At 54.0% G+C, this 23,654-nt stretch overlaps 10 protein-coding genes across 10 annotated transcripts; 5 read left to right on the top strand and 5 right to left on the bottom strand.

Moving 5' to 3' along the window:
- Window positions 1–3,264: 3,264 nt before the first annotated feature.
- On the top strand, window positions 3,265–3,706 carry MYCGRDRAFT_103254 (uncharacterized protein; the record flags this gene model as incomplete). Its single annotated transcript, XM_003855489.1, has 1 exon — window positions 3,265–3,706. One exon carries the CDS (start codon window positions 3,321–3,323, stop codon window positions 3,624–3,626), a length of 306 nt encoding a protein of 101 aa, XP_003855537.1.
- Window positions 3,707–4,112: 406 nt separating this feature from the next.
- MYCGRDRAFT_90773 (uncharacterized protein) lies at window positions 4,113–5,100 on the top strand (the record flags this gene model as incomplete). Its single annotated transcript, XM_003855490.1, has 2 exons — window positions 4,113–4,943; window positions 4,999–5,100. The coding sequence occupies 2 exons, from the start codon at window positions 4,113–4,115 to the stop codon at window positions 5,098–5,100; spliced, it is 933 nt and encodes a 310-aa protein (XP_003855538.1).
- Window positions 5,101–5,583: 483 nt separating this feature from the next.
- On the bottom strand, window positions 5,584–7,875 carry MYCGRDRAFT_68403 (uncharacterized protein; the record flags this gene model as incomplete). Its single annotated transcript, XM_003854904.1, has 2 exons — window positions 5,584–7,215; window positions 7,477–7,875. 2 exons carry the CDS (start codon window positions 7,873–7,875, stop codon window positions 5,584–5,586), a joined length of 2,031 nt encoding a protein of 676 aa, XP_003854952.1.
- A 500-nt stretch (window positions 7,876–8,375) lies between these two features.
- Window positions 8,376–9,946, top strand: MYCGRDRAFT_108075 (uncharacterized protein; the record flags this gene model as incomplete). The annotated part of the gene is made up of 1 exon (XM_003855491.1): window positions 8,376–9,946. One exon carries the CDS (start codon window positions 8,376–8,378, stop codon window positions 9,882–9,884), a length of 1,509 nt encoding a protein of 502 aa, XP_003855539.1.
- Window positions 9,947–10,222: 276 nt separating this feature from the next.
- On the bottom strand, window positions 10,223–10,936 carry MYCGRDRAFT_55315 (uncharacterized protein; the record flags this gene model as incomplete). The annotated part of the gene is made up of 2 exons (XM_003854903.1): window positions 10,223–10,587; window positions 10,647–10,936. Coding segments are annotated over 2 exons (396 nt in total), but the record flags the coding sequence as incomplete, so codon positions are not given.
- Window positions 10,937–11,319: 383 nt separating this feature from the next.
- Window positions 11,320–12,532, bottom strand: MYCGRDRAFT_99130 (uncharacterized protein; the record flags this gene model as incomplete). The annotated part of the gene is made up of 3 exons (XM_003854902.1): window positions 11,320–11,606; window positions 11,663–12,442; window positions 12,499–12,532. 3 exons carry the CDS (start codon window positions 12,530–12,532, stop codon window positions 11,320–11,322), a joined length of 1,101 nt encoding a protein of 366 aa, XP_003854950.1.
- Window positions 12,533–13,768: 1,236 nt separating this feature from the next.
- On the top strand, window positions 13,769–16,324 carry MYCGRDRAFT_37171 (uncharacterized protein; the record flags this gene model as incomplete). Its single annotated transcript, XM_003855492.1, has 3 exons — window positions 13,769–14,853; window positions 15,157–15,529; window positions 15,590–16,324. 3 exons carry the CDS (start codon window positions 13,769–13,771, stop codon window positions 16,322–16,324), a joined length of 2,193 nt encoding a protein of 730 aa, XP_003855540.1.
- Window positions 16,325–16,618: 294 nt separating this feature from the next.
- MYCGRDRAFT_108073 (uncharacterized protein) lies at window positions 16,619–17,943 on the bottom strand (the record flags this gene model as incomplete). The annotated part of the gene is made up of 3 exons (XM_003854901.1): window positions 16,619–16,740; window positions 16,869–17,530; window positions 17,590–17,943. 3 exons carry the CDS (start codon window positions 17,658–17,660, stop codon window positions 16,634–16,636), a joined length of 840 nt encoding a protein of 279 aa, XP_003854949.1.
- Window positions 17,944–18,629: 686 nt separating this feature from the next.
- MYCGRDRAFT_99129 (uncharacterized protein) lies at window positions 18,630–20,612 on the bottom strand (the record flags this gene model as incomplete). Its single annotated transcript, XM_003854900.1, has 7 exons — window positions 18,630–19,094; window positions 19,164–19,263; window positions 19,313–19,401; window positions 19,608–19,768; window positions 19,872–19,877; window positions 19,936–20,064; window positions 20,335–20,612. 7 exons carry the CDS (start codon window positions 20,384–20,386, stop codon window positions 18,630–18,632), a joined length of 1,002 nt encoding a protein of 333 aa, XP_003854948.1.
- Window positions 20,613–20,824: 212 nt separating this feature from the next.
- MYCGRDRAFT_68390 (electron-transferring-flavoprotein dehydrogenase) lies at window positions 20,825–22,776 on the top strand (the record flags this gene model as incomplete). The annotated part of the gene is made up of 1 exon (XM_003855493.1): window positions 20,825–22,776. The coding sequence occupies one exon, from the start codon at window positions 20,842–20,844 to the stop codon at window positions 22,774–22,776; it is 1,935 nt and encodes a 644-aa protein (XP_003855541.1).
- Between the last annotated feature and the right edge of the window lie 878 nt (window positions 22,777–23,654).

Below are 23,654 nucleotides of genomic sequence, written 5' to 3'. Positions count from 1 at the left end.
GCTCCTTCTAGAGTGTCTTTAGCTCCTCGAGGAGTTCTTCCGGCGTACGGTTACCTAGGGTAACCTTTTTCAGCTTCTTATAGGCCTTCTCGCGCTGTTTAGTCTCTATGCCTATTAAGTTAAGCATAACCTCTTTTATTATAAACTAGGTTAGCTTAGAATAGTCGTTAAGGCCGTCGACGTAGCGTTCCTAGTAGTCTTACTAGAGCTTCCCTATATAGTTAGTAGTAAAGTCGACCTTGCAGTCTTCGCGTTCGGCGAATCCTTCGTATCGTCTAAAGGCTCTTTCGAGGGCTTAGACCTAGTCGTCGTAGCTCGTACGCGACTTACCCTCGAAGACTAGTAGCTCCTTTAACTTAGGGAGGTTATCCCTCGTCTTAGTATGCTAGTTAGGTTCGGAGAAAAGGTAGCGGAGGGTAGCCGTCCTTAGGTTCCCTTCTAGCGTAGGATAGTCTAGTTCGGCACAGAGTTCCTTAATCTTCTACTAAAGGGTTAAGAACTCGAAGGTAGCGCGGGCGACTTCGTTATCGTACTCCTAGGTAGCCCTTTCTTCTATAGTCTCTCCCGAGCTAGGCTAGTTAAGAAGGTTAACGTCCTACAGCTAACTAGCAGGCGTAGCCGATAGCTCTGTAAAGGAAGCGCTTGCCTACTATTAGGCGGAGGTATTAGGAAGGGAATCGTCCTAACAATAGGTAACCTTTAGAGCTATGTTAGTAGTTTTCGGTATAGTTGTACAGTTGTTTTTAATCGAATCGAATATTAGGAATACCTCGAGAGGGAATGTAGGCTTGCACTAAAAACAAATAATTGTAGAATGTAACAAGTCGATTCGATAAGGAAGGGAATAGACAAGAGCGTCCCCCGAGGCTATATACCCGTCCTTCGTATTACTAAATGCGTCCCTCCGCCTAGACTAGGCACCGGTCGCAGTCTAACGTCCGCTCGGGGGCTATTGTACGCCCGTAAGGTTTGTCCCTCTACAGGATGTCCTAGTCTAGGCTAGATAAGACAGCACCGGTAATCTGTAGTGCCAGGATAGTCCAGGTTGGGACAGGTAGGGGGCGTCATCGTGAGGGTGTCCTCACAGGTAAACATCTACAAGGCCTTTAGCAAGACTAGCTTGTATCTACTAGATCCTATACCTGTCCTCGCGGCATTTAATAAGGCACAAGAGGTAATACGGAAGCGCAAGGCTAAGAAGAGCAAGAAGAAGAATACTACATATAACAGCCGGCCGAACATAGCTAATACTATAAAGAGCAGCTAGCTAAATACCGCAACGTCTGTCTTCGCAGCTGCAGACTAGAGACAGATTAGAGCGCTTATTAAGGACTGCGTAAAAGAGGTAGAAGACGACAAGGACAAGCATAACGTGCAGAAGCTAAGTAACATAATACTGCACCTTTAGACCGAGAACGCACTCCTTAGAAGCTAGCGTAATAGGCTACGTAAATGCTACAAGAATAAGAAGAAAAAGCAACAACGTAGCAAGCCTCTGTTAGTACCTACTAGCTAAGTAGCATAGTTCTACTTACCAGCTAAACTACAAGCTAGCAAGGTAGCATTAGCTACTAAAGAGGCTAAGAAGCTCGCTAAGAAGAAGAAGAAGGAAGAAGATGCAATAAAGCGGAAGGTAGATAAGCAATTAAGGGCTAAATAACGCATACAAGCTAAGGCAGACCGGCTCTCTAAAGCAGTACAAAAGAGGGCTAAGAAGGCTACTAAGAAGGAGAGCAAGGAGGTTAATTTACAGCTAAAAACAGACCTTTAAGCCTCTACACGCAAGGCACGGCCAGCTAAACATCGTGTAAAGAAGAAGAAGCTAGTAGTAGTGTTAAAACTGCCCTCTATATTAAAGGGGGGTTTAAGGGCCGGTGCACAAGCAGCTAAATCCTCTAAGCTACTAACACGCATAACATTAAGGCAACGACTTTAAGCTGCTTAGAGCTGATAGATATAATTAATGCGATAAATTTAAGCTATTAAACACCTCGTTATAACTACTAGTTATAATAATATCAGCTATAGAAGTAGTAGTAGTTGTAGAAGGATTCTCCGGTGCGACCGTGCACAGCGTGCACCGTGCACACCATGCAATACTCTTCTAAACATACAGCGACAGAATCCGGGGGCTTCGCAGTCCAGCACACCGCAGCATGAATTGTAGCGACAGTCCGCTACACAACGATGAGCGTAAGCTTGAGAGGCGATGGACAGCAGAAAATGATACCTCCTTGCGTCTTCGCACAGGGACGGGCGCCCTTGACGCCCAGTGCCACCGCGACGGCGAACGAGACATAGATGTGCAGTTTCATCCTCGGTGATTGACTGTACAGGTCTGTATGACGCAGCAAGAGGTTATGAACGTGTGCGAGGTAGAGATCGGTGTAGAAGCAGGTGAGCGCGAGGAGGACAGAGATAAAATGCACAAAACGCACAGTTCAGAGTGTAAGCGCAAAGTACCGTTCGGCTCCTGCGGAAGGCGCAGCAATTTCTTGACAGGGTTATTACTGTGCTGTATTTAGACCGTGCTAAGATCGATTCTCGGAGTCGGAAGCCCAAGCGTGGTCTAGAATATCGGGTGTCCAGGTCAGGGCCCAGGGCTTTTTCGGGCTACGAGAGTCGGAAACTGCGTCTCACATCCTTTGAGTTTGAGATATACATCGCAACTTGAAGTTCTACGCCTTGTGAGATGATTCCGCTTGATCAGATTCTAACCGCATACCCAAGGATGCGTGGACATTGAGAGCTTCGCTAAAGCCAGAACGCGACAATTTCGATAAGTCCAAGCATCGAGAGACAAGTCAATCCGCGGGATGCGGAATTTGTTCAAACACCGTTGTCCGCGGTGCTCGATGAGGCACTCGCTGCGGTCACAGTCTGCGTAACGCCAGCCACGGTCTGTGTACTTTCTTGCTGACCTTGAGTATTGCTAGTCTCTCCTGTATCCGTCTGCATCGAGCCGTCTGTGACAATCATTGTCGTGGTAGCCGTGTCAGCCTCTGTGCTGGCAGCTGGTTGGTCACAGTCGTTGTACTTCAACGGAAAGCGAGGTTTTGAATTCAGTGTTGTAATATGGGATCGATGTCGTGTACGTCACGTAGGCAGTGGTGCCGACGGAAGAGGTTGCATCGTAGGAGACTGTACTGGTGGAGTCGACGTTGGTTTGTGTAGCGGTGTATATCGTCGTGGTCGGCGAGGGCGCTTGTGTTCGCTTGACCAGCCTCTGAGGCGTGACTGTTTCGGTGACAGTGACTGTAGCCGTATCTCCTGAGATCGTTGTTGTCTCTGTGGCTGTCTGGAGCACCTTCAAGCTTCCCATGATCCTCGCTTTGGCTTCGTCCGCTCACGCGTTTTTCGTGAGTGCTTTCTCATCCCACCTTTTGTCGATTGGCCACTCTCCCTCTAACGATGCGCAGAATTGCGTGGGAAAGGACGATCCAGCCGTACAAGACATTCCTGAGCCTCGCGATAATTCCGGATACTGCGTCGGCAACGGCGCCGATGCGGGCGCGAGGAGGCTTCCATGCAGTGGAGTTCGTGACGAGCCATGCCGTGTACTGTACTTTGCTAACGATGTCACTCTTTTTGCAGGATACCTCGTGCACCTACGACAAGACTTATAAGCATCCTGGGTGTCGACCGCAGTGGACTTTGGGGTTTGCGCTTTGCTAGAAGTTGTCATTCGAGATTATGGTGTTGCGCTGCCGGCAGAGAGGTTGTCGGAAAAAGGTGGTCACGAGCATTTTCCTCGGAGAATTCGGCGAAGAGGAGGAGGGCAGAGGGAGGTGGTTCACGCGGGATGGGAGTCGGCCAGCGTCAAAGAATTTGTAAATACCTTACCGCCGTACTGGCCGAATCCAATCCATTCCATTCAATGTGCATCGAATCAATCATTCGTCGAATCATGTGATGTGTCCATCAAATATTGATGACCTCTCCGTGTGTCAATTTATTAGCCGCGACATTCTCGTGTCGGACTCGTGCTGAGGCGCGTCCTCACATCTTGACCTTGAGCCAATGCCCATGTCATTTCGTATATCGAGCATACCTATCTGCCGACCAAGCCTCCTTGGACAGCATATACAACATCTTACTCGGCACCTACTACGATGCCTGCCAAAACGCGGGCGAAACCCTCCGCAGCGAAAGCCAAAAAGTCCGAAGCTATCAAGATCTCGACGACATTGAAGACTCTGCCTCCGAGCGAAGACAGTCCGCCACTACTTTGCGTATTACCAAAAGATGCGTCTCCAGAGGCGAAATTTGTCAGTCTACGAAATCCTGCGTCAAAAGAGGGCACGAGCAGGTACTTCGTGTGTCCAAAGAAAGGGTTCTTCGAATTGGTGAAAGTGGGTGGATCGAAGCAAGAGGCTTGCAGGAGTTGGATAGTGGCATCAAGAGGAGTTGAGGAAGAGGAAGAGGAAGCAACATCACAAGAGCAGGACACAAGAGTCGACAGCCAACAACAGTCGCAAGTCTCACAACAGGACAAGGAACAGGACGAGTCCACAGAGAGCGATGGATATATCCTCTCTTCCCCGAGTCTGCTCCTGGCAACACCTCTCGATCCGCTCTTCCTTCTTCTTCCCCAGCTCACAGCCTCGTCACAATCGAATCCTTCAGCAAAGGAATACCTCGCTCCGTCGGATTACATCTCCCTCCTCACCACCTCCTCGCCACATCTCACATCCTTGATCTCTGCTTCTCCTCACCTCACACGGATCCTCGAAGTGCGGATAGAAGCTGTGTCGGATGTCATGGACATGGGCGATGGAGACAAGATGTACGCTTTCAGCCGAGACAAGTTGGCGGGCGTACTGGTTGAGAAAGCGAGGAGAATGGTGGGCGGGGAGGGAGGACTGCCGAGGAGCTTAGAAGCCCGATTCGTGAAGGGCGTGCTGGACGTTCCGGTGCTGGGCGAGAGGAGGGAGGGACAGGGCGTCAGCATTGCTGATAGGTCCCGCGAGGAGGAGGATACCCAACCCGAATGTGAAGGAAGCGAGGCGGCGGATGCTGAAGCCACCGCACCTCCCGCAGCGAGCACCTCAGACTCCTGTCCCCCGGCCGAAATACTCTCCCTCCTGCGCCTGCGCGTAGCGCTCGATTTCCTCCAAACATCCTACCTCCCTCCGCCTCTCACCACCCAGCTCCAACCCCACTTCGCACCGCACATCTCCTTCGCCCCTCTCGAGTCCCACCTCTCCCACCTCGCCACCCTTAAAAAAGAAGCCGCCGCCCTCCGCTCTCTCAGCGACAACATCTCCCGCAAACGCCCTTTGGGAGAGGACGACGAAGAGGCGTACGGCAAAAGCGATGCGAAGCGGAGGAAAGAAGAGGAGGAGAGGGAAAGGAAGAAGAAATTGGAAAAAGAAAAGAGCGTTGGAATGAGGAGACTCGGCAAAGCGGATGTCAGTGGGATGAAGAAGATGAGCAGTTTCTTCACAAAGGCGGCGCCCTTGAAGAAATGACGATAGTGTCCTTTTGGATAGATGAACGATCAAGTCGATTCGTTGATTCTGCTTCCTCTTTTGGTACCTGCTTACAGTGGTCAAATGCCACATCCGCCTGTGACTATATCAATCACTCCTTTCCCCTCGCGCCGAAAGCTCTATACCCCTCCACCATCTCCTCCGTAATCAGCCTCTTCGTGCTCTCTCTCCCAGCCTCCAGATCTTTTTGCCTAACCTTTGGCTCCGCCTCTCCATGGCCATCCTTCGTCAAGTGTCTCCTCAAAGCGGCAAACTTCGCCTCGCCACAAATCTTCACAATCTCCGCTCCACTGTACCCGATCGTCTTCATCACCAACTCCTCCAGATCAACGTCTGCCGACTGAGGTACGTTTCTCAACGCGATTTTGAAAATCTCCCACCGTGCTGCTGCGTCTGGAGGACCAAGGTAGACGTGGGAGTCAAAGCGCCCTGGACGCATGAGTGCGGGATCGAGCACGTCGGGACGATTCGTCGCCGCGAGAATGAGGACATCTTTGAGGGAGTCGAAGCCGTCCATTTCGTTGAGCAGGGTGGTGAGGACGTTCAACCCCTTTGTGCCGCCAGAGGAGTCTCCACGATCACCACCGATAGAGTCAATCTCGTCGAAGAAGATGACGCAAGGTGCCGCTGCGCGAGCTTTACGGAAGACTTCTCTCACCGCCCGCTCCGACTCGCCGACGTACATGGACAGCAACTCGGCGCCTTTGACGACGATAAAATTGAAGTTGTAAGTACTGGCCACGGCTTGGGCTGTGAGAGTCTTGGAGCAGCCGGGGGGGCCGTACAGGAGTACACCCTTTGGTGGACGCACGTTCAAGGCTTCGAGCTTATCCTTGGAGTGGAGAGACCAGCCGATAATTTCGTCGAAAGATTCGGCTACATCTCGACTGCCGCCAATGTCGGACCAAGAGATCTTGGGCTTTTCTGTGAAAATTTCGCGAAGGGCGGCTGGGGTAATTTCCTTGAGGGCGAGGTTGAAGTCGGAGATTGTGACGGAGAATGAAGGCGGAGATGGAAGCGAGGGCATGGTGGTTGTGGCGGAGTCGGAAGTGATGGCATGTGTGGAATTCTGGACGGTTTGTTCGTCGCGGGTGGCTGCGTGGTTGAGAGCGAGCTTGTACAGCCACGCGACGTCTTGGCCAGTAAAGCCGTGAGTGCGAGCGGCGATCTCTGTGGAGACGATGTTTGAATCAAGTAGAGGAAGACCTTGTAACACGTTGAGGATTTGGGAGCGAGCGGAGACGTCAGGGATCGGGAGTTCGATGACTTTGGCAAATTGTTCGGGTCCGATGATGGTGTTGGAGAGGTCGGAAAGGTTCCGTGTCGCGCCGACTGCGAGAACTTGGGTATTGGCAAGACCTGCCAATTCACTTGCGAGAACATCACCATAAGCAGCGTCGTCACTAGGCGCCATCTTGTCAAGATTGTCCATCAATATCAGTGAGGGCTGGTGTGCCTTGGCGTCTTGAAAGCTCTCGCGAATGATGGCCTGGTTCTTTGATATTGTTCCACCGTTCAGGGTTGATTTTTGCAGGCGGACGACCTTGCGGAAGTTCGATTTGGCCAGTGTATCCAGAAGTAAAGTCTTGCCAGTGCCTTCATAGCCATGCAGCAAGACGGCGACACGAGGATCCTGAGCTCCTTGCTGTACCTTCTCCGTCGCGCTGAGGAGAAGCTCCAATTGCTTGTTCAGCTGCTGCGACTGCTCGATTAGCCCGGCGATCTTGCTGTTGTCGAAATGTAATCGAGTTGAAGTTGTCGGACGGCTGCCGTTGGTCTTCACAGCATTGTCGCACGAATGTACAATGGAGGATCCGTCCGAGAAAATGAACTCCGTCCGATCGTCCACAGTGAACAGCACTCCAGCGTCGTTCGGCGCGGCTGCAGCCTCAATGTTCTCAATGTAGAACCTCTTCTTCGCCTTCCTCCTTCCGACCACGTCAAATTCAATCCCACTCGTCAGCACCTCGCAGTTGACAAGCACTCCACCAATCCTCAAGCTCCACGACTTATCATCTTCTGCTTCAGTCTTGAGGTACTCCTTCGGCGTGATATCAGTCAGAACTATCCGATCCGCGGGCCAGATCTGGATGTCCGTCCGAGCAATCGTCACACGTGATCCTTCCTGAAAACCAAACGCGGTACGGATCGTCTCTGTCATCTTGATGGGTCGATTCTTTGGCCGGTTGCCCATTCGGTCGTCGGCTCTCCACGCGATGCCATAGCCCAGGCAACCGTCCTCGGCGACAATCTCGCACACTTCACCAAGTTTGAGTGAGGCCTGGTCCAGGGACTCCGGTTGGACATGAACACGGAAAGCACCTTCCAGACCATTGGAAGGAAGCAGTCGCACTACCACGTGCAAATTCGTGGCAGCCGGCATGGCGGTGCTGGCCTTGCTGATCTTGCGAGGAGATGAGGGAGAAGAAGATGCAGCGGTGGAAGGAGGAGCTGAAGTGGAATTGTTGGTTGCGGTCATGTTGACAAGTCGTCGGGGAGGAGTGGAATTTATGTCGGTCGAAGCAATCCGAAGCGAATGATCGGCGACACTGCCCAAAGCTGGAGGGGCTTCAGGAGGGAGGCGAAAGCGAGCACTCGATGCGGAAGGAGCAGACTCGTGGCCGCCGCGCTAGAGGCAGATATGTCCACGTGAATCGTGCGAATGGCGGGAGCAGACAGCGATCGACGTCGAACGGCAGCAACGTGGCCGACGGGGATGGTGAGGCGAAGGAAAGCAAGACGAGGATATGACCTTGTCCGCCACGAGTTACGAACCTTTGAAGTTATGCTCTGGGCTTCGGTCTTTCGCCTTTCCCAGAAAAGATCCAATGTCCAGCTTTGCCCCATGTCCGTCGGCTTCATATTTCTCGCGTTCCGGAGAAGATGTATTTTCAGCCCTTCCGGCCCGTCGTTCGGCCCGTCCTACGAGTTTCTGAGCACCGCCGCTGTCAGGAAGCTTTCCGCGGCAACTTCGCCATTGGGAGAGCACTCTCATGGATGTCCACTCCCTGTCATCCTTTTGTTGATGTGGCCCGATTGATGCTCAGAGTCCGGCCTGTCATTCAGCGCATCGCTGCGAATCAGCCATGTCAGCGTCGCCAATATGCCGATAAGAAATGGCAAAAGGTCCGAGACTCTTCTCTCTTCACGAACCGCGTACCACAGGGAGAACACAAGAGGAGGGTTGACCATGTAAGAGGACGCAATATCAAGAGAAAACCGGCGAGAGAGCCGGAGTCCTCACGAGACGATGCTGCGCCAGCAGAACCTCAGGCCACACCCTCGCTCGTGGAACAGCTCTTTCCCGAGGAGACCAAACGCTATCAAGAGAAGGAAAATGCTGCCAGACGGGAGCGCCGAGAGATACCCTTGCTACCCATAGAACTGCCAGCAACAGAAGGCCCTCCTACGTGGCGCAAGATGTTGGCGCCCGAGCTGGACGAAGACGACATTCCTCCAGACCCGAGAAAGAGCATACATTACGAAAGACTTCGACGGAGCCTCCAAGCCACGCCAAAAGACACCGCCGCGCTGGTCTTACGCAACGCCTCTCGAAATCTCACAGAGGAGGATTTCCGCCGTCTCGTCCCGCAAGGTCAACATCTCGAAGGCTGGAGCCTTGCTCAAGCCGACTTCCTCAAAGTCGTACCTGGCCGCGATCTCCGCGACCTCTCCCGGGAGAACTTCTATTACCTGCTCTTCTCCACACCCACGGCCGCCTTCCGATATCAGACCCACGTCACCAAAATTGCCCGCCTGACGCAGCAACACACGCCGATTTCATTGTCCTCACCCAGGATCCCTCCTCCTGGCTACTTGGTCGATGACATCGACGTCCAATCCGCAGTGGACTCCTTCTCCCTCATCCCAGCTTCACAGAAACTCGACTTGCGACTATTGAAACGGCCGTTCCATCCTTTCCTCGCTCGCATGGTGGAGAATGAAGGCTATCATTGTGTCGTCAGCCGTGAGGGAAAGATGCCGGTGGAAGTACGCTTCACGATGGACGGACCGCAGCTGGGACTGAATGCGATACAATTCGTGATGATGCAGAGTGGACGGCAACGAGGGGCGCATTGGTCGGGTGCGAAGAATGAGATGATTGACATCTTCAAGTGGGAGGGTGGGAATGCGTATGGTGATAAAGACGAGGGGAAGGAGGCAGATGAGGAAGAAAGACCCAAACGCGAGGAGGGCGGTGCGGAAGTGGGTGATACGAAGGAGCTCAAACGACGGCTACCCAAACCGGTGTACGTGATGGGTTTCCACACGGAGAGAGCGGCGCAGAGTTTCATCGCGCATTGGCATGGACGGCCGATTGAGGGATTGGGTCTGAAGACTGGGTTGGAGGATGACATCCCGCCGATCGCGCAAGCGGAGATTCTCTGGTGAAAGCACGGCCACTGTACAACATGTAGACATACGAACAGAGACGGCATAATGCCTCTTCCGAGCCTCTAGTTGTTCATTGCCACGCTGGGACGTTGTCCTCCTCCCTGTCCTACGGCCGTCGTTCAGCGTGAGGAACGTTAGGCATGAGGAACGTTCAGCGTGAGGAACGTTCAGCTCCCTTCGACACGACCCAATGCTTTTCGCGAATGCCATCGTACTACATCTTCACATCAGGGGTATCATACAACTCTTTCGTCCCATTCCAACAGCCCTCTCTTCCCGCACCCTCCTCATCATCCTCAAACCGGCAAATCCTTATGCGCCCTATCATCCGCCCCAGCCTTATCCCCCGCCGCACTCAACACCCTCGCGAGCACCGGTCCCACCACCGGAACACCATACACGAACCCGGCCAACGTCTTGAAAAACTCCCCAAACAGAATGAACATGCCGTAGATCTGCACCAAAAATCCCACCAACGGCCACCTCAACAAGATGAGAGAGACGCCGGTCCAGAACGCGAGGGTTCCCCGCCATTTTTGTCGCCGGGAGAAGAAGGCGAGTGTGCGGTAGGGGCCGAGGAGGAGGGTTATGCCGATTAGGAAGAGGATGTTGCCCATTGCTAGGAGGGAGCGGTCGAAGAGGAGGATCAGGCCGAGGAGGAGGAAGGCTGTGCCGCCGGTGCAGAAGGCGACGCCGAATTCTGAGGGAGGGAGGTCAGTGAATGGAGGAGGGGGGGAGAGAGGGAGGAAGGGAACGGACTTTGTTGGTCGGAAAGCCAGAGGGTGGGCATGGCTGTGGTTGTGCGGGAGGGACAAGGCCGCGACGTGGGCGAGAGGAGAGTGAGGCCAGTAGCGTTGGGGTCGCTCGCCGTCTCGAATGGTCGAGAATGGAAGTGTTGGTTCAATGGATGTTTCTCCGGGCAAGCTCGTAAGCGTGAGATGTATTTCGTGGACGTTGCGTTGCGAGTGATACGGATGGGAGGAATGCTATCACGGATCGTGTTTTGTCGCGAGTCGAGCAGGAGCAATGCAATGCAATGCAGTGTGTTCGATTAATAGCACGTCTTGAGCGAACCACAGTGGAAAGGTCAACAGATCGTTCAATGCTCGCAAAAGAATTGAGCACTTCCAAAAGTCAGGGTCCAACAAAAAGCCCTGGAGACGTGTTGAGACGCGCGGTGGGAGCAGTCCGAGTTATCCGAATGTCGTCCATCCTGAGAGTTTCACTTCTGGTCCTTTAGATTTCATGCAGACGGGAGCAGTGAACTCGATTATATCACGTCAAGGGGCAGAATTCGACTGAAATTAACCCTGAGAAAAGTTGCCAATGAACTGGACCGTACTGAGTCGACGCCGGTGTCCGGCGCAAAGCAAACGCCTTTTAATCGCAACTCAAGATGACAATGTTCATGCTCTATCCGTTTCCCTCCTTTCTACTGCACTCCATTTGTCTTCCCCTTGTTCACCTCCCGTCGCGTCCTGACGGCGTCGGCCAACTGCTCCAACACCTGCACCGTGGTATCCCAGTCAATGCACGCATCGGTAATCGACACACCCTTCTTCAGAGCCGCCAGCCCGCCGGTCGCGGGGACTTTCTGGTTCCCCTCGTGGATGTTGGACTCGATCATCACACCAACGATGCCAGTCTCTCCCTCGCGGATCTGGTCGCCGACGACCTGCGCGACTTTGGGTTGATTCTTGTGGTCTTTCTGAGAGTTGCCTAGACAATTTATGTTAGCGGCGAGCACCTTTTCGCTAGATATGACTCCGACTCACCATGCGAACAATCAATCATCATGACCTCTCCCAAGCTCTTCTTCTTCAACGCCTCCCTCGTTGCCTTGACGCTCTCGCGATCAAAGTTGGTGCCCTTGGTTCCACCCCTCAGAATCACGAAGCAATCAGGATTACCCGCCGTCTTGGTGATCGCTGCAAGTCCCTGCTTCGTCACACCCATGAAATGATGCTTCGCTGCCGCCGCACCAATCGCATCGACCGCAACTGTCAAGCTCCCATCCGTTCCATTCTTGAATCCCATCGGGAACGACAGACCCGAGGCCAACTCGCGGTGCAATTGCGACTCCGTCGTCCTCGCGCCAATCGCTCCCAACGAGATCAAATCCGCCAGGAACTGCGGTGAGATGGTATCCAGCATTTCACTCGCAATCGGCATTCCCTGCTCCGTCAAGTCGCAGAACAACTTCCTGCTGACCCTCAGTCCCTTGTTGATCTGGTAAGACTCGTCAATGTCCGGGTCGTTGATCAGACCTTTCCAGCCGACGGTCGTGCGGGGTTTCTCGAGGTAGGCGCGCATGATGATGCAGAGGTCGGACTGCAGGCGGGAGGCGAGGGAGACGAGGCGGGTGCAGTATTCGACGGCCGTGGCCGGGTCGTGGAGGGAGCAAGGGCCGACCATGACGAGAAGACGGTCATCGCGTTGCTTGATGATTTCGACTGCTTCTTTGCGGCCGCGAAGGACGGTGGGTATTGAGTTGGCGGGCGCGGGGAGTTCGGAGGTGAGGAGTTGGGGTGGGATGAGAGGGTCTTGGCCGAGGACTGGAGGGGAGGAACGTTAGTCGGAGGCATTGGAGTGTTGGTGAGTGCGGGCATACCGCGAACGTCGTCGGCGTTCTCTTGAGCAGACATTGTGTGGTGGGGTGTTGGATGAGAGGATTGTCGTCTCAAGACGAAGACGAGCGAGGGAGCAATGGACTTCTGTACAGCTGGCGGTATCCAAGAGGTGACAGTGCAGCAGACTGAGGTGTGTATTGTCGGTGTAGAAGAGAAGAGGAGGTGTAACAAATTGGAGAGTATGAATCACATGCGGGCAAGAGGTTCTGGAGCTTCCCCTTCACACATCCAAAATTCCCCTCCTCGGCCCGATATGACGCATCTGCAGGGACGATGTCGGCGGTATTGTAATACCTAGCACATTGGATATCGATTGAACAGCATTGCAATTGGAGCAATACTGTCTTCTCTCTCTTTATATACATGAAGTATCCCAATGTGATGGAGGCAGATCGTGCCACCAAAGCTTCGTCGTCGAAGCATAGGCGACGAGAGGTGCGACGACAGTATCTCTCATCTTTCATGAGCAGACGGCCAAAGCAGAGGATTTAGACCGCCCAGCTCTCGGCCTGCAGCACTGGCAGGTCGAGTACTCCTGGGTTGAACGAAGATCAATCCGTTGCTGCGGACAATGGAAAGATGATGGAGGACGAGTTTCTTCTCGCAACGATAGCACTGTAGATGCTCTGGACGCATGTCGATGGCCAGCGGCTTGCTGCAAATAATGGTTTGAGGCGATGAACCTGCAAGCACTTCCCGTCACCTCTGGTCAGCTCTATAATGAAACGATTCCATTTCTTCTGCTTTGGGTATGATCGCTCCATGGCTGAGTGGTATTGCTGCGTGCCAATGCCGTCGTTTGCACGGGAAAGCGCATGTGAAGTGAAGAAGTTGACAATAAGGTATGAATGAATGAATGAATGTTTTGGTAATGAAATTGAGAAAGGGACTCGAACTCGGGACCAAACGAACGACAATGCACGGACCATTTGTCACTCGATCGAACATCAACCCCGCTCCGCCATTTCTGCCTCGCCCACTCTGACAATCGCACGCGGAAAATCTCGCATCGACTCACCACACTCGCAACACTCACCTGCACCACCACCACGCCTCTGCCGCCACCAGCCAACCCGCATACCGACAACCAGACGATGAATGCCATATCACAACATACAACACTCGCTGACACTCACCAATAAAGCAATCGCGTCGCTGGACCTCGCGATCTCGTCTCCCGCCACCGCTATTTCACTTCAATCGATAATCGCAATCACATGCCAATGAACAGAAATATTTAAGTCGACAGTCATGCCTCCTCCACGTTCACGTCAACGCCTGGGAGGACTGAACCGGCCGCGTCGTCCTCCACCACGCAAGCAGGATCACGCCGTCAAAGTCTGCCCAGCTCCCAACTGCGGCAGCACCGAATTCACCGAAGACGACGGCCTTACCATTTGTAAACATTGTTATACTCAAATCAACGAATCCAACATCGTCGCCGAAGTCACCTTTGAGGAACAGACTGGAGGTCGTGCTACCGTTCAAGGTGGAACTGTCAACGACAACTCCCGTCACGCCAGGACCCTCGGAGCTGGAGCATATCGCAAAGTCGGAGGCGGCGAGAGGAACACTCTTGCTGACATTCAAAACGCTGGTCGCCGTGCTTTGGAACAGCTGTGTCCGAAGCTGGGCATTACCGACAATGTCTCCGTTCAGGCAAATCAGATCTGGACTCTGGCAGCCAACATCAACTTCTCCGCAGGTCGCAAGACAGATGAGGTTGTCGCTGCTTGCCTCTACGCTGCCTGCCGTCGTCAAACCAACAACCAAATTTTATTGATGGACATTGCCGAGTTGGTACACATCAACGTCTTTCGATTGGGTGAGGTGTACAAAGACATGTGCAAGGAGCTCTACATCAACAACGAGAACATCGGTCATCAACATCTGATCGAGTTGGAGCCTCTCATTCACAAGTACTGCGAGAAGTTGCAGTTCGCGGAGAAGACGAAGCAAGTCGCCGAAGATGCTCTCAAGATCATCAAACGCATGAATCGAGATTGGATCGTGTCTGGTCGCCATCCTGCTGGACTGTGTGGAGCTTGCATTATCCTCGCAGCACGCATGAACAATTTCCAGCGCAGTGTGAGAGAAGTTGTGTATGTGTCGAAAGTCGCAGATGTCACCATCGCAAAGCGGATAGAAGAGTTCCGGGTAACGAAGAGTGCGAGTCTGACAGTGCAGCTCTTCCGAGAGATTGGCAACCGAATCGTACATCAACACGACCCGCCATCGTTCAGCGGCGACATGCACACCCAGAGATTGATGGCGAATCGCAAGCGCAAACGTGCTGCGCATATGCTGGAGTTGGAGGAGCGTGCATCACAGGCGAGGTCACAGCAGCCGATTGACATACCGGACGATGCGACTGATGCTTCGTCTCGGCTGTCGTCTGTTGAGACCACCGATGCAGAAGAACAAAGCAGAAAGCGTCAAAAGACATCCGACAACATCGATCCAGCGTTGACAAAGTCGAATGCACCAATGCCAACACCTCCGGACTCGCAACAGACATCTGGCAGTAGTCAACCACAACCATCGCAGAACGAGCAATCACAATCACCAGCTCCCCCTCAGCAAGACCAACCCGAAGCATCATCATCTAGTACATCACAACCATCCGCTGCTCCACCTAGACCGGCTCCACCTCATCGCGTCGACGCCGATGGTTTCGTCATACCTGACATTCCTGTTCAACGCGACCCTACTCCTCTTCCCGTAGACAAGTCCGCCACCATCAAGCGTGGACGGAAACCCAAAGCCGCAGTCGTAGCTCCGACACCCATCGAAATATCCCAAGAAGAACTCGCCGAAGAAGACTACCTCGAGAAGCAAATCGAGGCGGCTCTCGAAAATGATCAAGTCCAAGACAACACCTCCGACGTCGCCAAAGCCAAAGCCGAAGAGAAAATCCTCCTCGAACAACGCCGCGCCCAAGCCTCCGCCGAAATCCAACAAAAACTCGACGCCGAACGAACCAAATCCCGCCGCGTGGAACTCGGCATCGACGTCTTCGGCGAACCAACCGAATGGCAACCAGGCGAAGTCCTCACGGCCGAACAACTCGAGAAAGAATTCGAAAACGACCCGGAGGTGGAAAACTGTATGCTCTCCGAGGCAGAAACGAAGATCAAAGAGCAAATCTGGGTCGCGCACAATGAGGACTGGCTACGCAAACAAGCCGAGCGTGATCTAATGGCGAAAGTCAACCCTCCTTCCGCTAAAGGTCGCGCTTCGAAACTCAAAAAGAACGGCAAGCCGAAGAGAAAACACAGTCGTATGGGAGATGGCAGTGTGCTTACAGAAGGCGACACGCCGATTGAGACGCCCGAGGATGCGGCCAGGGCGATGTTGGAGAAGCGCGCGCCGATGAAGTCGCAGCACGTGGATTTCAGCGCGCTGCAGAGGATCTATGGACGGGAGGGAAGTGTTGCTTCGAGTAGTGGCGTGGAGACGAGCGCGGATGCTACGAGGGCGGGCACGCCGGCTGATGCCACGAGGCAGAGCGCTACGCCTGCTCCGGAGAGCGAGATCGATGCCAGTTCGCCGCCGCCAGGTAGTGAGGATGGGGAGGAAGATGAGGTGGAGGAGGATACCCGCGGTGGAGCTGCGAGGAGACTGCCATCTCTTGTTGAAGAAGCGGAAGAGCCGGCGGCGGACTTTGCAGGCGCGGATTGGCCAACTGCGAATGATGAAGAGGAGGTGGTGGAGGAGGAAGAGGAAGAGGAACTTGAGATGGATGAGTTTGGTGTGATTGGTGGGTTCGAGGATCTTGGTGATGATGAGGGTGAGGAGTATGAATAGAGGAGAAGAGAAGAAGAGAGAGGTCGAAAGACGAAAGCTCGGGTCGTTACAGTTGGCTTTTGGGCTTGCTTATTGAGAAGTCCGAGATATGGATCATTTCGATATGCTCATAAAAAGAACGGGTGAACTGTATGAGCAGGACAGAGCAAATACCCATAGACGAACGAACAGATCTCGCGAGAACATTCGTCTACAGCAAAACGTCTAGTCGAACTGTGATGGGACATGCAGAAGAGTACATTTATCTCAGAATGACCATGAAGCGGACCCGATCAAAGGGCATGATCGTCGCTACAGTGCTGAACGAATTCAATTTTGACCCGTGAATCGAGTCGCAGGCCACGAACAGGTCTCCAAGTCCACCCACTCCGCTGCATCGCTCGCCCTCTTACACAAAACTTGCAAAGTAAAACAAGCTGTACAAGCATTTTGGCGTATTGAACCGACCCAGCTCAAACGTTCCCACGCGTTCGTTTCATGTACACTGCGTGTGAAACCACCACTGATCCATCTTCTCCTCGTCAAACATCCTCCGTAAACATACTCCTCCTCTCCGTCGGACTATCATCCACACTCTCCGCCCCCTTCTTATGCTGCATCGCGCTCACTTTCCCCTTCTGCCCTCCTCCTCTATACTCCGTATCCTGCGTATGCGGCCGAGGACTCACCCCCCTCAGACTCTCCGTCGCCGCATCGTCTCCAAAAGGATTCTTCGCCCTGCCCGTCTCAACCTCATACCGTTCATCCACCTCCCTCTGTCGATCCCGACTTCGTCCCCTTCCACCCACCCCGACCCCGGGTTCCGCGTACCCCGCTGAACCTCCATATCCACTTCCACCATACGGACCCGCGGCACCCGAGTGTCCGAGCTCCACGTCTTCGCCCTCGTAATACCCGCCTCCAATCTCGTTCTCCACCCGACTATCCCACGCTTCATCCGGATCGAGGGGTCCAAAACCTCGTCTCCCTCCTCCTCCACTTGCTCCTCGTGCGCCGCCAGAAGGGTAGGAAGCGGTACTTTCGTACGCGCCGCCGGCTGTGCGTTGGTTGCGGAACGAGGCGATTTTCGAGGTGAGCCAGGTGAGTGGGTTGTGGGGTGCAGGAGAGGGCGCGGCGTATTCGGGGGAGGAGGAGGAGCGGTTGGCGAAGGGGTTCCAGAGGGGCGGACGGGGGAGGCCGAGACGGTTGGCGCGGAGGCGGGTGTAGCTGTGAGGGGAGTATTAGAAGATTGTGCTTGAATGGACGGAGGATGAGGAGATGTGTACATTGTGAAGCCGCCAAAGCCTAGGAGGAGGGAGAAGATGACAATGATGGCGATGACGCCGCCGGCGTTCATGATGGGTCTCGCGAGGAGGTCTTGGTGGATGTGGTGAGGTGTAGACTATGCGCGATGGCTATCGTGATGCTGCTGACGCCGCCAACGGCATTCAACGGGTCGATGCTGGAGCGATTCGGGGTTCGCGAGAGCTCCACACTCCACGTGGATGAAGATAACCGGTGTCGCGATCGTGTCGAAGAGGAGGTACAATAATTCGAGTCGATATCAATGATTCGATAAGACGCGTGTTGTATTTGCTGTTGGATGGAAAACTGGCAAGGCTGCCATGATGTTCGTGGAGGACGAGAACAAGATATCGAGGCTGAAGTCGACGTAACCTCGACCCTGAGATGAGAGCTGCTGGAAAGAGAGAGCGCCAACTGCTGCGCCTCTTGGCACTGGAGAACCGGGCCGTGACGGAAGAACATGTCGAACGCAACTATTTTTGGACATACTGTACCAGGAGCAATATCACCTTGTTACAACAGCATCGCCTCGAAGCCATCATGACCTGTACAGTCCATTTTCATTGCCATCCTAACCCGTACGTACGCAGCGCAGCATCTTTGCCCTAAAAGGCCCAAGCAAAATCATACGCCCGCTCCAGTTCTTTGCATTACTCCTCGTCCTTTCTCGGAGGTTCCGTACTGTACAGCGCCGCAAGAAGGACGATTGAGGAACCAATCTAAGCAAGCGCGATAGCTTTTTCGTGATGTTCGCGGCTGCAGTTAGAGCTCACCACTAAACAGCGCAAAAGCAAAAATAGTCAAAGCAGTCTCATTTCAGGCCCGTTCCATCGAATCGTCCGAGCAAAGTTTCCACCATCTCGCCATCGCTCCATCAACTTACATTAGCAGCAAATTCTGTCGTGATCGATCGACGAGGGCGGTAGGAGGAGTGATCGCTCAAAATGTTCGACTCGATCCAGGCGTTCTGAAGGGTTCACATTTAGTATTCATCGCGCTCGCTCCCATTCGGTGAATGTAATCACCAGTAAGGTCCACGCGGCGGCGGCGCATCGTAGCCGCGATCGTAGCCCCTGCCGCCTTCTCTCGGAGGAGAGCGTGGACGACCTCCGTACGGCTCACGTCCACCGTGTCCGTTGGCGTATGGCTCAGCGTCATACCCTCCACGACGGGGTGGAGGTGGGCCGCCGTAGCGATCATCAGCTGGGTAGCCGCCACGAGCTGGTGGGTAGTCGTCGACCGGCGGGCGACCACCACGTGGTGGTGGTGGTCCGTAGCGATCATCGCGGTCGTCGTAGTAGCCGCCACGCGGTGGTGGAGTGCGCCGGCGGTAGTCGTCGCGGCGAGGGCTGTAACCGCGAGGTGGGCCGCGACGGTCGTAGTAGTCGTCGCCTGGTGGTCCACCGTATCCTCCGCGACCGCCACCGCGGTAGCCGGGAGAGCGAGAACGGTAGCGCTCACGTGGGCGCGGAATCTCGGATTGAGGCTTTCGAGCTCTGTCAGTCAAGCCCGTGTAGAAGGACATTGGCTGCTCGTAGAACAGCGGAGGACCTACGTCGGAGATGCAGCGCACGGTAGCGCCCTTGAACTCGTTGTTATCGAGCTTCTCAACCGCAGCGGCCAAGTCGGCCGCAGTCTCGTACTCTACAAAGGAACTGTGTCTGTTAGTATCAAGGCGGTCCGTCGATCGGCGCGGATACATACCCCTTTCCAGTTCCAGACGAATCGCGCTCACGGCCGACTTCGCTGTAGACGACATCCAAGCCAGACTGTCGGGCAAAGTCCTTGAGATCCTATGAATGTGTAAGTCGAGGCCGTCCAGGCAAGGAGGTTGGGTGCGCAAGTGAGCAAGCTGGAGTCGCGTTGAGAACAAGGACGAAGGATACACAAGCGAGCCGGAGAGGCCGGAACAGATGGAATGTCCAAGAAGCAAGTGCGGCGCGAAATCCGACAACGGTCAAGTCCAGCGAGTCAATGCAAAGGGAAGGGTGTTGCTAACCTGCCAGCTGGTCTCGAATGGGAGGCCGGTAATGGTCATCCGGTGGACAGTACGACGAGGACGAGGAGCCTGTCGTGGCTGTTGCTCGAAGCCATCCCTCGGACGGTTGCTACCGCGTGCGAATTGGACAACGAGGCGTTCACCCATGAACTCGGAACCGTCTAGCCATCGATGTATGTCAGTAGTTGAAAGCATGATGCGAGGTTTGTCGCAGCCCGACAGGCGTGCTCGCTAGGGTTCGGAGTGAAGATGAGGTCAACTTACGGAAGGCTAAAGGAAGAATGTGTTAGCAGGAGTGCATTGTAATGGGATGCGGGTGGACACATACCTGGAACGACATCACGTGCGTCCATGGCATCCTTGTACTCGATGAAGCCGAAGCCATTCATGAGCTTGATCTCGGTGATTTCGCCGGTGCCATGGGTGTTGAAGTGGTTCTCAACGTCGGCCTTGGTAGCTGCAGCACGGTTCCGGGTCAGCGTTGTCCAGGGAGAGCGGTGGCGGGTTGCGAAAGCGCGCCAGCTCCAGCTCCAGATCCACAGCAGTGAACGAGAAGGGCGAAACGGGAACAGGGCGGCGGATCAACAGCGCATAGCAGGAGGAGTGGGCAGAATCACGGATCACAGATGGCACCAGCAGCTGCAGCGACGGGCCAGTGCGGTCCCCTCCAAGCGCGTGAGGCGCATCCTGTGTTATCCGACCAGCGACCGCGAAAAATGGAGCATACCGTTTCTTGGCAAGTTGCCCAGGTAGAGCCTGGTGTTGCTGACTTCGGCCATGGCGAAAGAGAGCGGTGTGTGTGTTGTGGAGGTATGGAGGGTGGAGGAAAAGCGCGATGGGCTGCCTCGTCTTTTTGAGTGGGGATCCTCGATGGATACGGTATGCACAGACTCCGGCGGGAGGAATAAGTGAGGCGCGGGCGCGACGGGGGTGCAGGGAGAATTCGATGCGCTTGTCGATGGATGCGCGACGACGATGAAATATCAAAGTCGAAGTCGTTGGGGATGGATGGTCGAGATGAAATGGTGGAGCGACACTCGAGTTGATGCAGATCGCGCCAAGGTGAAAGAAAGCTAGAGGACGACCAGACATGGAAGGCCCGGCCAATGAGATGAGTGTGTAAGCATGACTGAGCCGAGGGTCGCCAGTACTGCATGTGCTGCTCTTGTATTGCTTTTCTGAGCAGAGCCTCACTTCTTCTCACTCTTTCACTGGATCACAGTACACATTGCCCATGGTCATGGCGGTTCCTAGCATCATTTCGGCCAATGCCACTCGTCGCCTTACTCTTCTACCGGAAACAACAACCCGGGCCATCACATTCACAGCTTCGTCACGATCTCGGTTCGCCGCCACGCGAGCTTCGATTACCACATCCTCACAGACTCGCGTGAGATGTTACCGACCCGCGCCCATTACTGCCGGACAACGACGGGCGATCTCGACATCACCTCGAAGACGATTCGCGACTGTAGACGACCATCTCGGTCCAAAGTTGCAAGAGCGAGAAGCCGATGAGGTCGACATTGTTATTGTGGGTGGCGGCCCAGCTGGTCTCAGTGCCGCCATAAAGCTGAAGCAGTTGGCGAATGAAGCCGGCAATGAGGACTTTCGGGTATTGCTGTTGGAGAAGGCGGGAGAGATCGGTGACCACATCGTCTCGGGAAATGTACTGGAACCGTCTGCTCTGGACGAGCTACTTCCAAATTGGAGATCAGAGGACAATGCCGATCGATTCGAGAACATCACAGCTGTGACCAAGGATAAAATGCGCTTTCTCACAAAGTCTGGCTCCATACCACTACCTGCTCCACCGCAAATGAACAATCACGGCAACTTCATCCTCAGTTTGAACGAATTGACCAAATGGCTGGGAGAGCGAGCGGAGGAAGTTGGTGTGGAGATATACCCTGGTTTTGCTGCTTCAGAAGTGCTGTACACGCATGAAGGTGCTGTAAAAGGTGTCGCCACCAATGACCTGGGAATTGCTCGAGATGGCAGCGCCAAGGACTCGTTCGAACGCGGTATGGAGTTTCACGCACGATGTACACTTCTCGCTGAGGGCTGCCATGGCAGTCTGACAAAGCAAGTCATCAAGAAATACGACCTTCGCCGCGACAGTGCTCCTCAGACATACGGTCTCGGCATCAAGGAAGTGTGGGAAATTGATCCGGCCAAATTCCAAAAAGGTCTGGTCGCACACTCCATGGGCTATCCTCTCCCTTCGGACACATATGGCGGCGGCTGGATGTACCACTTTGGTGAGAACATGGTGTCCATCGGTCTGGTCGTTGGACTCGATTACCCCAATCCATGGCTGGCTCCATACGGCGAATTCCAGAAGATGAAGATGCATCCATTCTACAAGGAATTCCTCGAGGGCGGCAAATGCGTCACGTACGCAGCCCGAACTCTCAACGAGGGCGGCTTTCAGTCCATTCCGAAATGCGCCTTCCCTGGTGGCGCTCTCATTGGCGACACAGCAGGATTCCTAAACGTACCCAAGATCAAAGGCACACACACTGCTATGCGATCAGGTATGCTCGCTGCCGAAGCAGCTTACTCCGCTCTTGCCGATAGCACCGACAAGACAGGTGACATTTTCCTCTTCGACTACGAAGACAAACTCCGCAAGTCTTCAATCTGGAAAGAGCTGAAAGAAGTGCGTAACATGCGACCGTCCTTTCACACCGCTCTGGGTCTCTACGGTGGCATCCTATACTCCGGACTGGAAGCATACCTCTTCCGCGGCAAGATGCCTTGGACTCTGAAACACGGCAAGCAGGATCACCTCGCCACGAAGACTGCCGACCAATGCAAAAAGATCGAGTACCCCAAGCCAGACGGCAAAATCTCATTCGATATCTTGACGTCCGTCTCTCGCACGGGTACCAACCACGAGGAAGACCAACCCTGCCACTTGCAAGTCAAGGACTGGGACAAGCACACCCAAGAGACGTATCCCAAGTACCAGGGCGTGGAGAATCGGTTCTGTCCCGCTGGCGTGTACGAGTACGTCGAGGATGAGAGCAAGGATTTGGGTGTGAGGTTCCAGATCAATGCGCAGAATTGTGTGCACTGCAAGACATGTGACATTAAGGTCCCACATCAGGATATCAACTGGCAGACGCCGCAGGGTGGAGAGGGGCCAAAGTATGCTGGGACGTGAGGAGAATTTGATGGCTGGCATTGGGTTGTATGAAAGGCCGAAAGGCAGGATGGAGAATGAGACATGCACCACGCGAGAAGGGCATGCGCATGGTCGAAGCGATTGCATGTGGGTTGGCATACTCATAGCGGAAGGAACGTACGCGCGGATTTGAATACCTATGAATGCGGAGAGACAGCTACTACTGCAGAGAGCTACTACAGTACATACTGAAATTGACGAAGTGGATGACGGAACTCTTCTTGACAAATTCGCTTGCAGTCGATGTACGCTCGTCTGTTGTTGACCAAGCCACTGCTGCGGAACCCAGTGTCTCCACGACCGGACAGCCAGAACTACTCGCATAGCATGCTGCATGCCCTACTGTCTTACCTACACCGACGATCTGACATGTCTAACCAACTTAAGCAGACAATCGTTCAGCACGCTTTGTCGAGTTACGTATACGACTGTTTGGCATATCAGCTACCGGGGCATGTCTGCTCACTTACTTGTTCGGCTATCCTGCGTGTTTGCTGAGATGCCCTGCTAACTCGCATGCACGACTGCATTGCGGGCAAAAACATAGAAGATTGTACTGAGCATTCCATATCTCTTGACAAGATATCTGAGCGTGTACACGGCGGGAGTTAGCAGGGTGTTTCGTCGTTTACCCCAAGCAAGGTGACCCTAACCCTAAGCCAGGCTGCGGAACTTAAGCGGTAGCAGGAGCTGCAGGACATCCGTCTCACTCCCTCGACAATATTGCGAAGAGCATTGCTCACAAAGATCGCAGATCCCATCAACTCATCCAGATATCTCCTCCCATCATGCACCACTCCTGATGTCCATCCTCCCGGCACACGGCACCACAAATACCACTCCACGTGTCAAACTTT

The sequence above is a fragment of the Zymoseptoria tritici genome, chromosome 2 (genome assembly GCF_000219625.1).
Source record: "Zymoseptoria tritici IPO323 chromosome 2, whole genome shotgun sequence".
Classification (NCBI taxonomy): domain Eukaryota; kingdom Fungi; phylum Ascomycota; class Dothideomycetes; order Mycosphaerellales; family Mycosphaerellaceae; genus Zymoseptoria; species Zymoseptoria tritici.
This window is presented reverse-complemented; position numbering and strand designations above follow the sequence as displayed.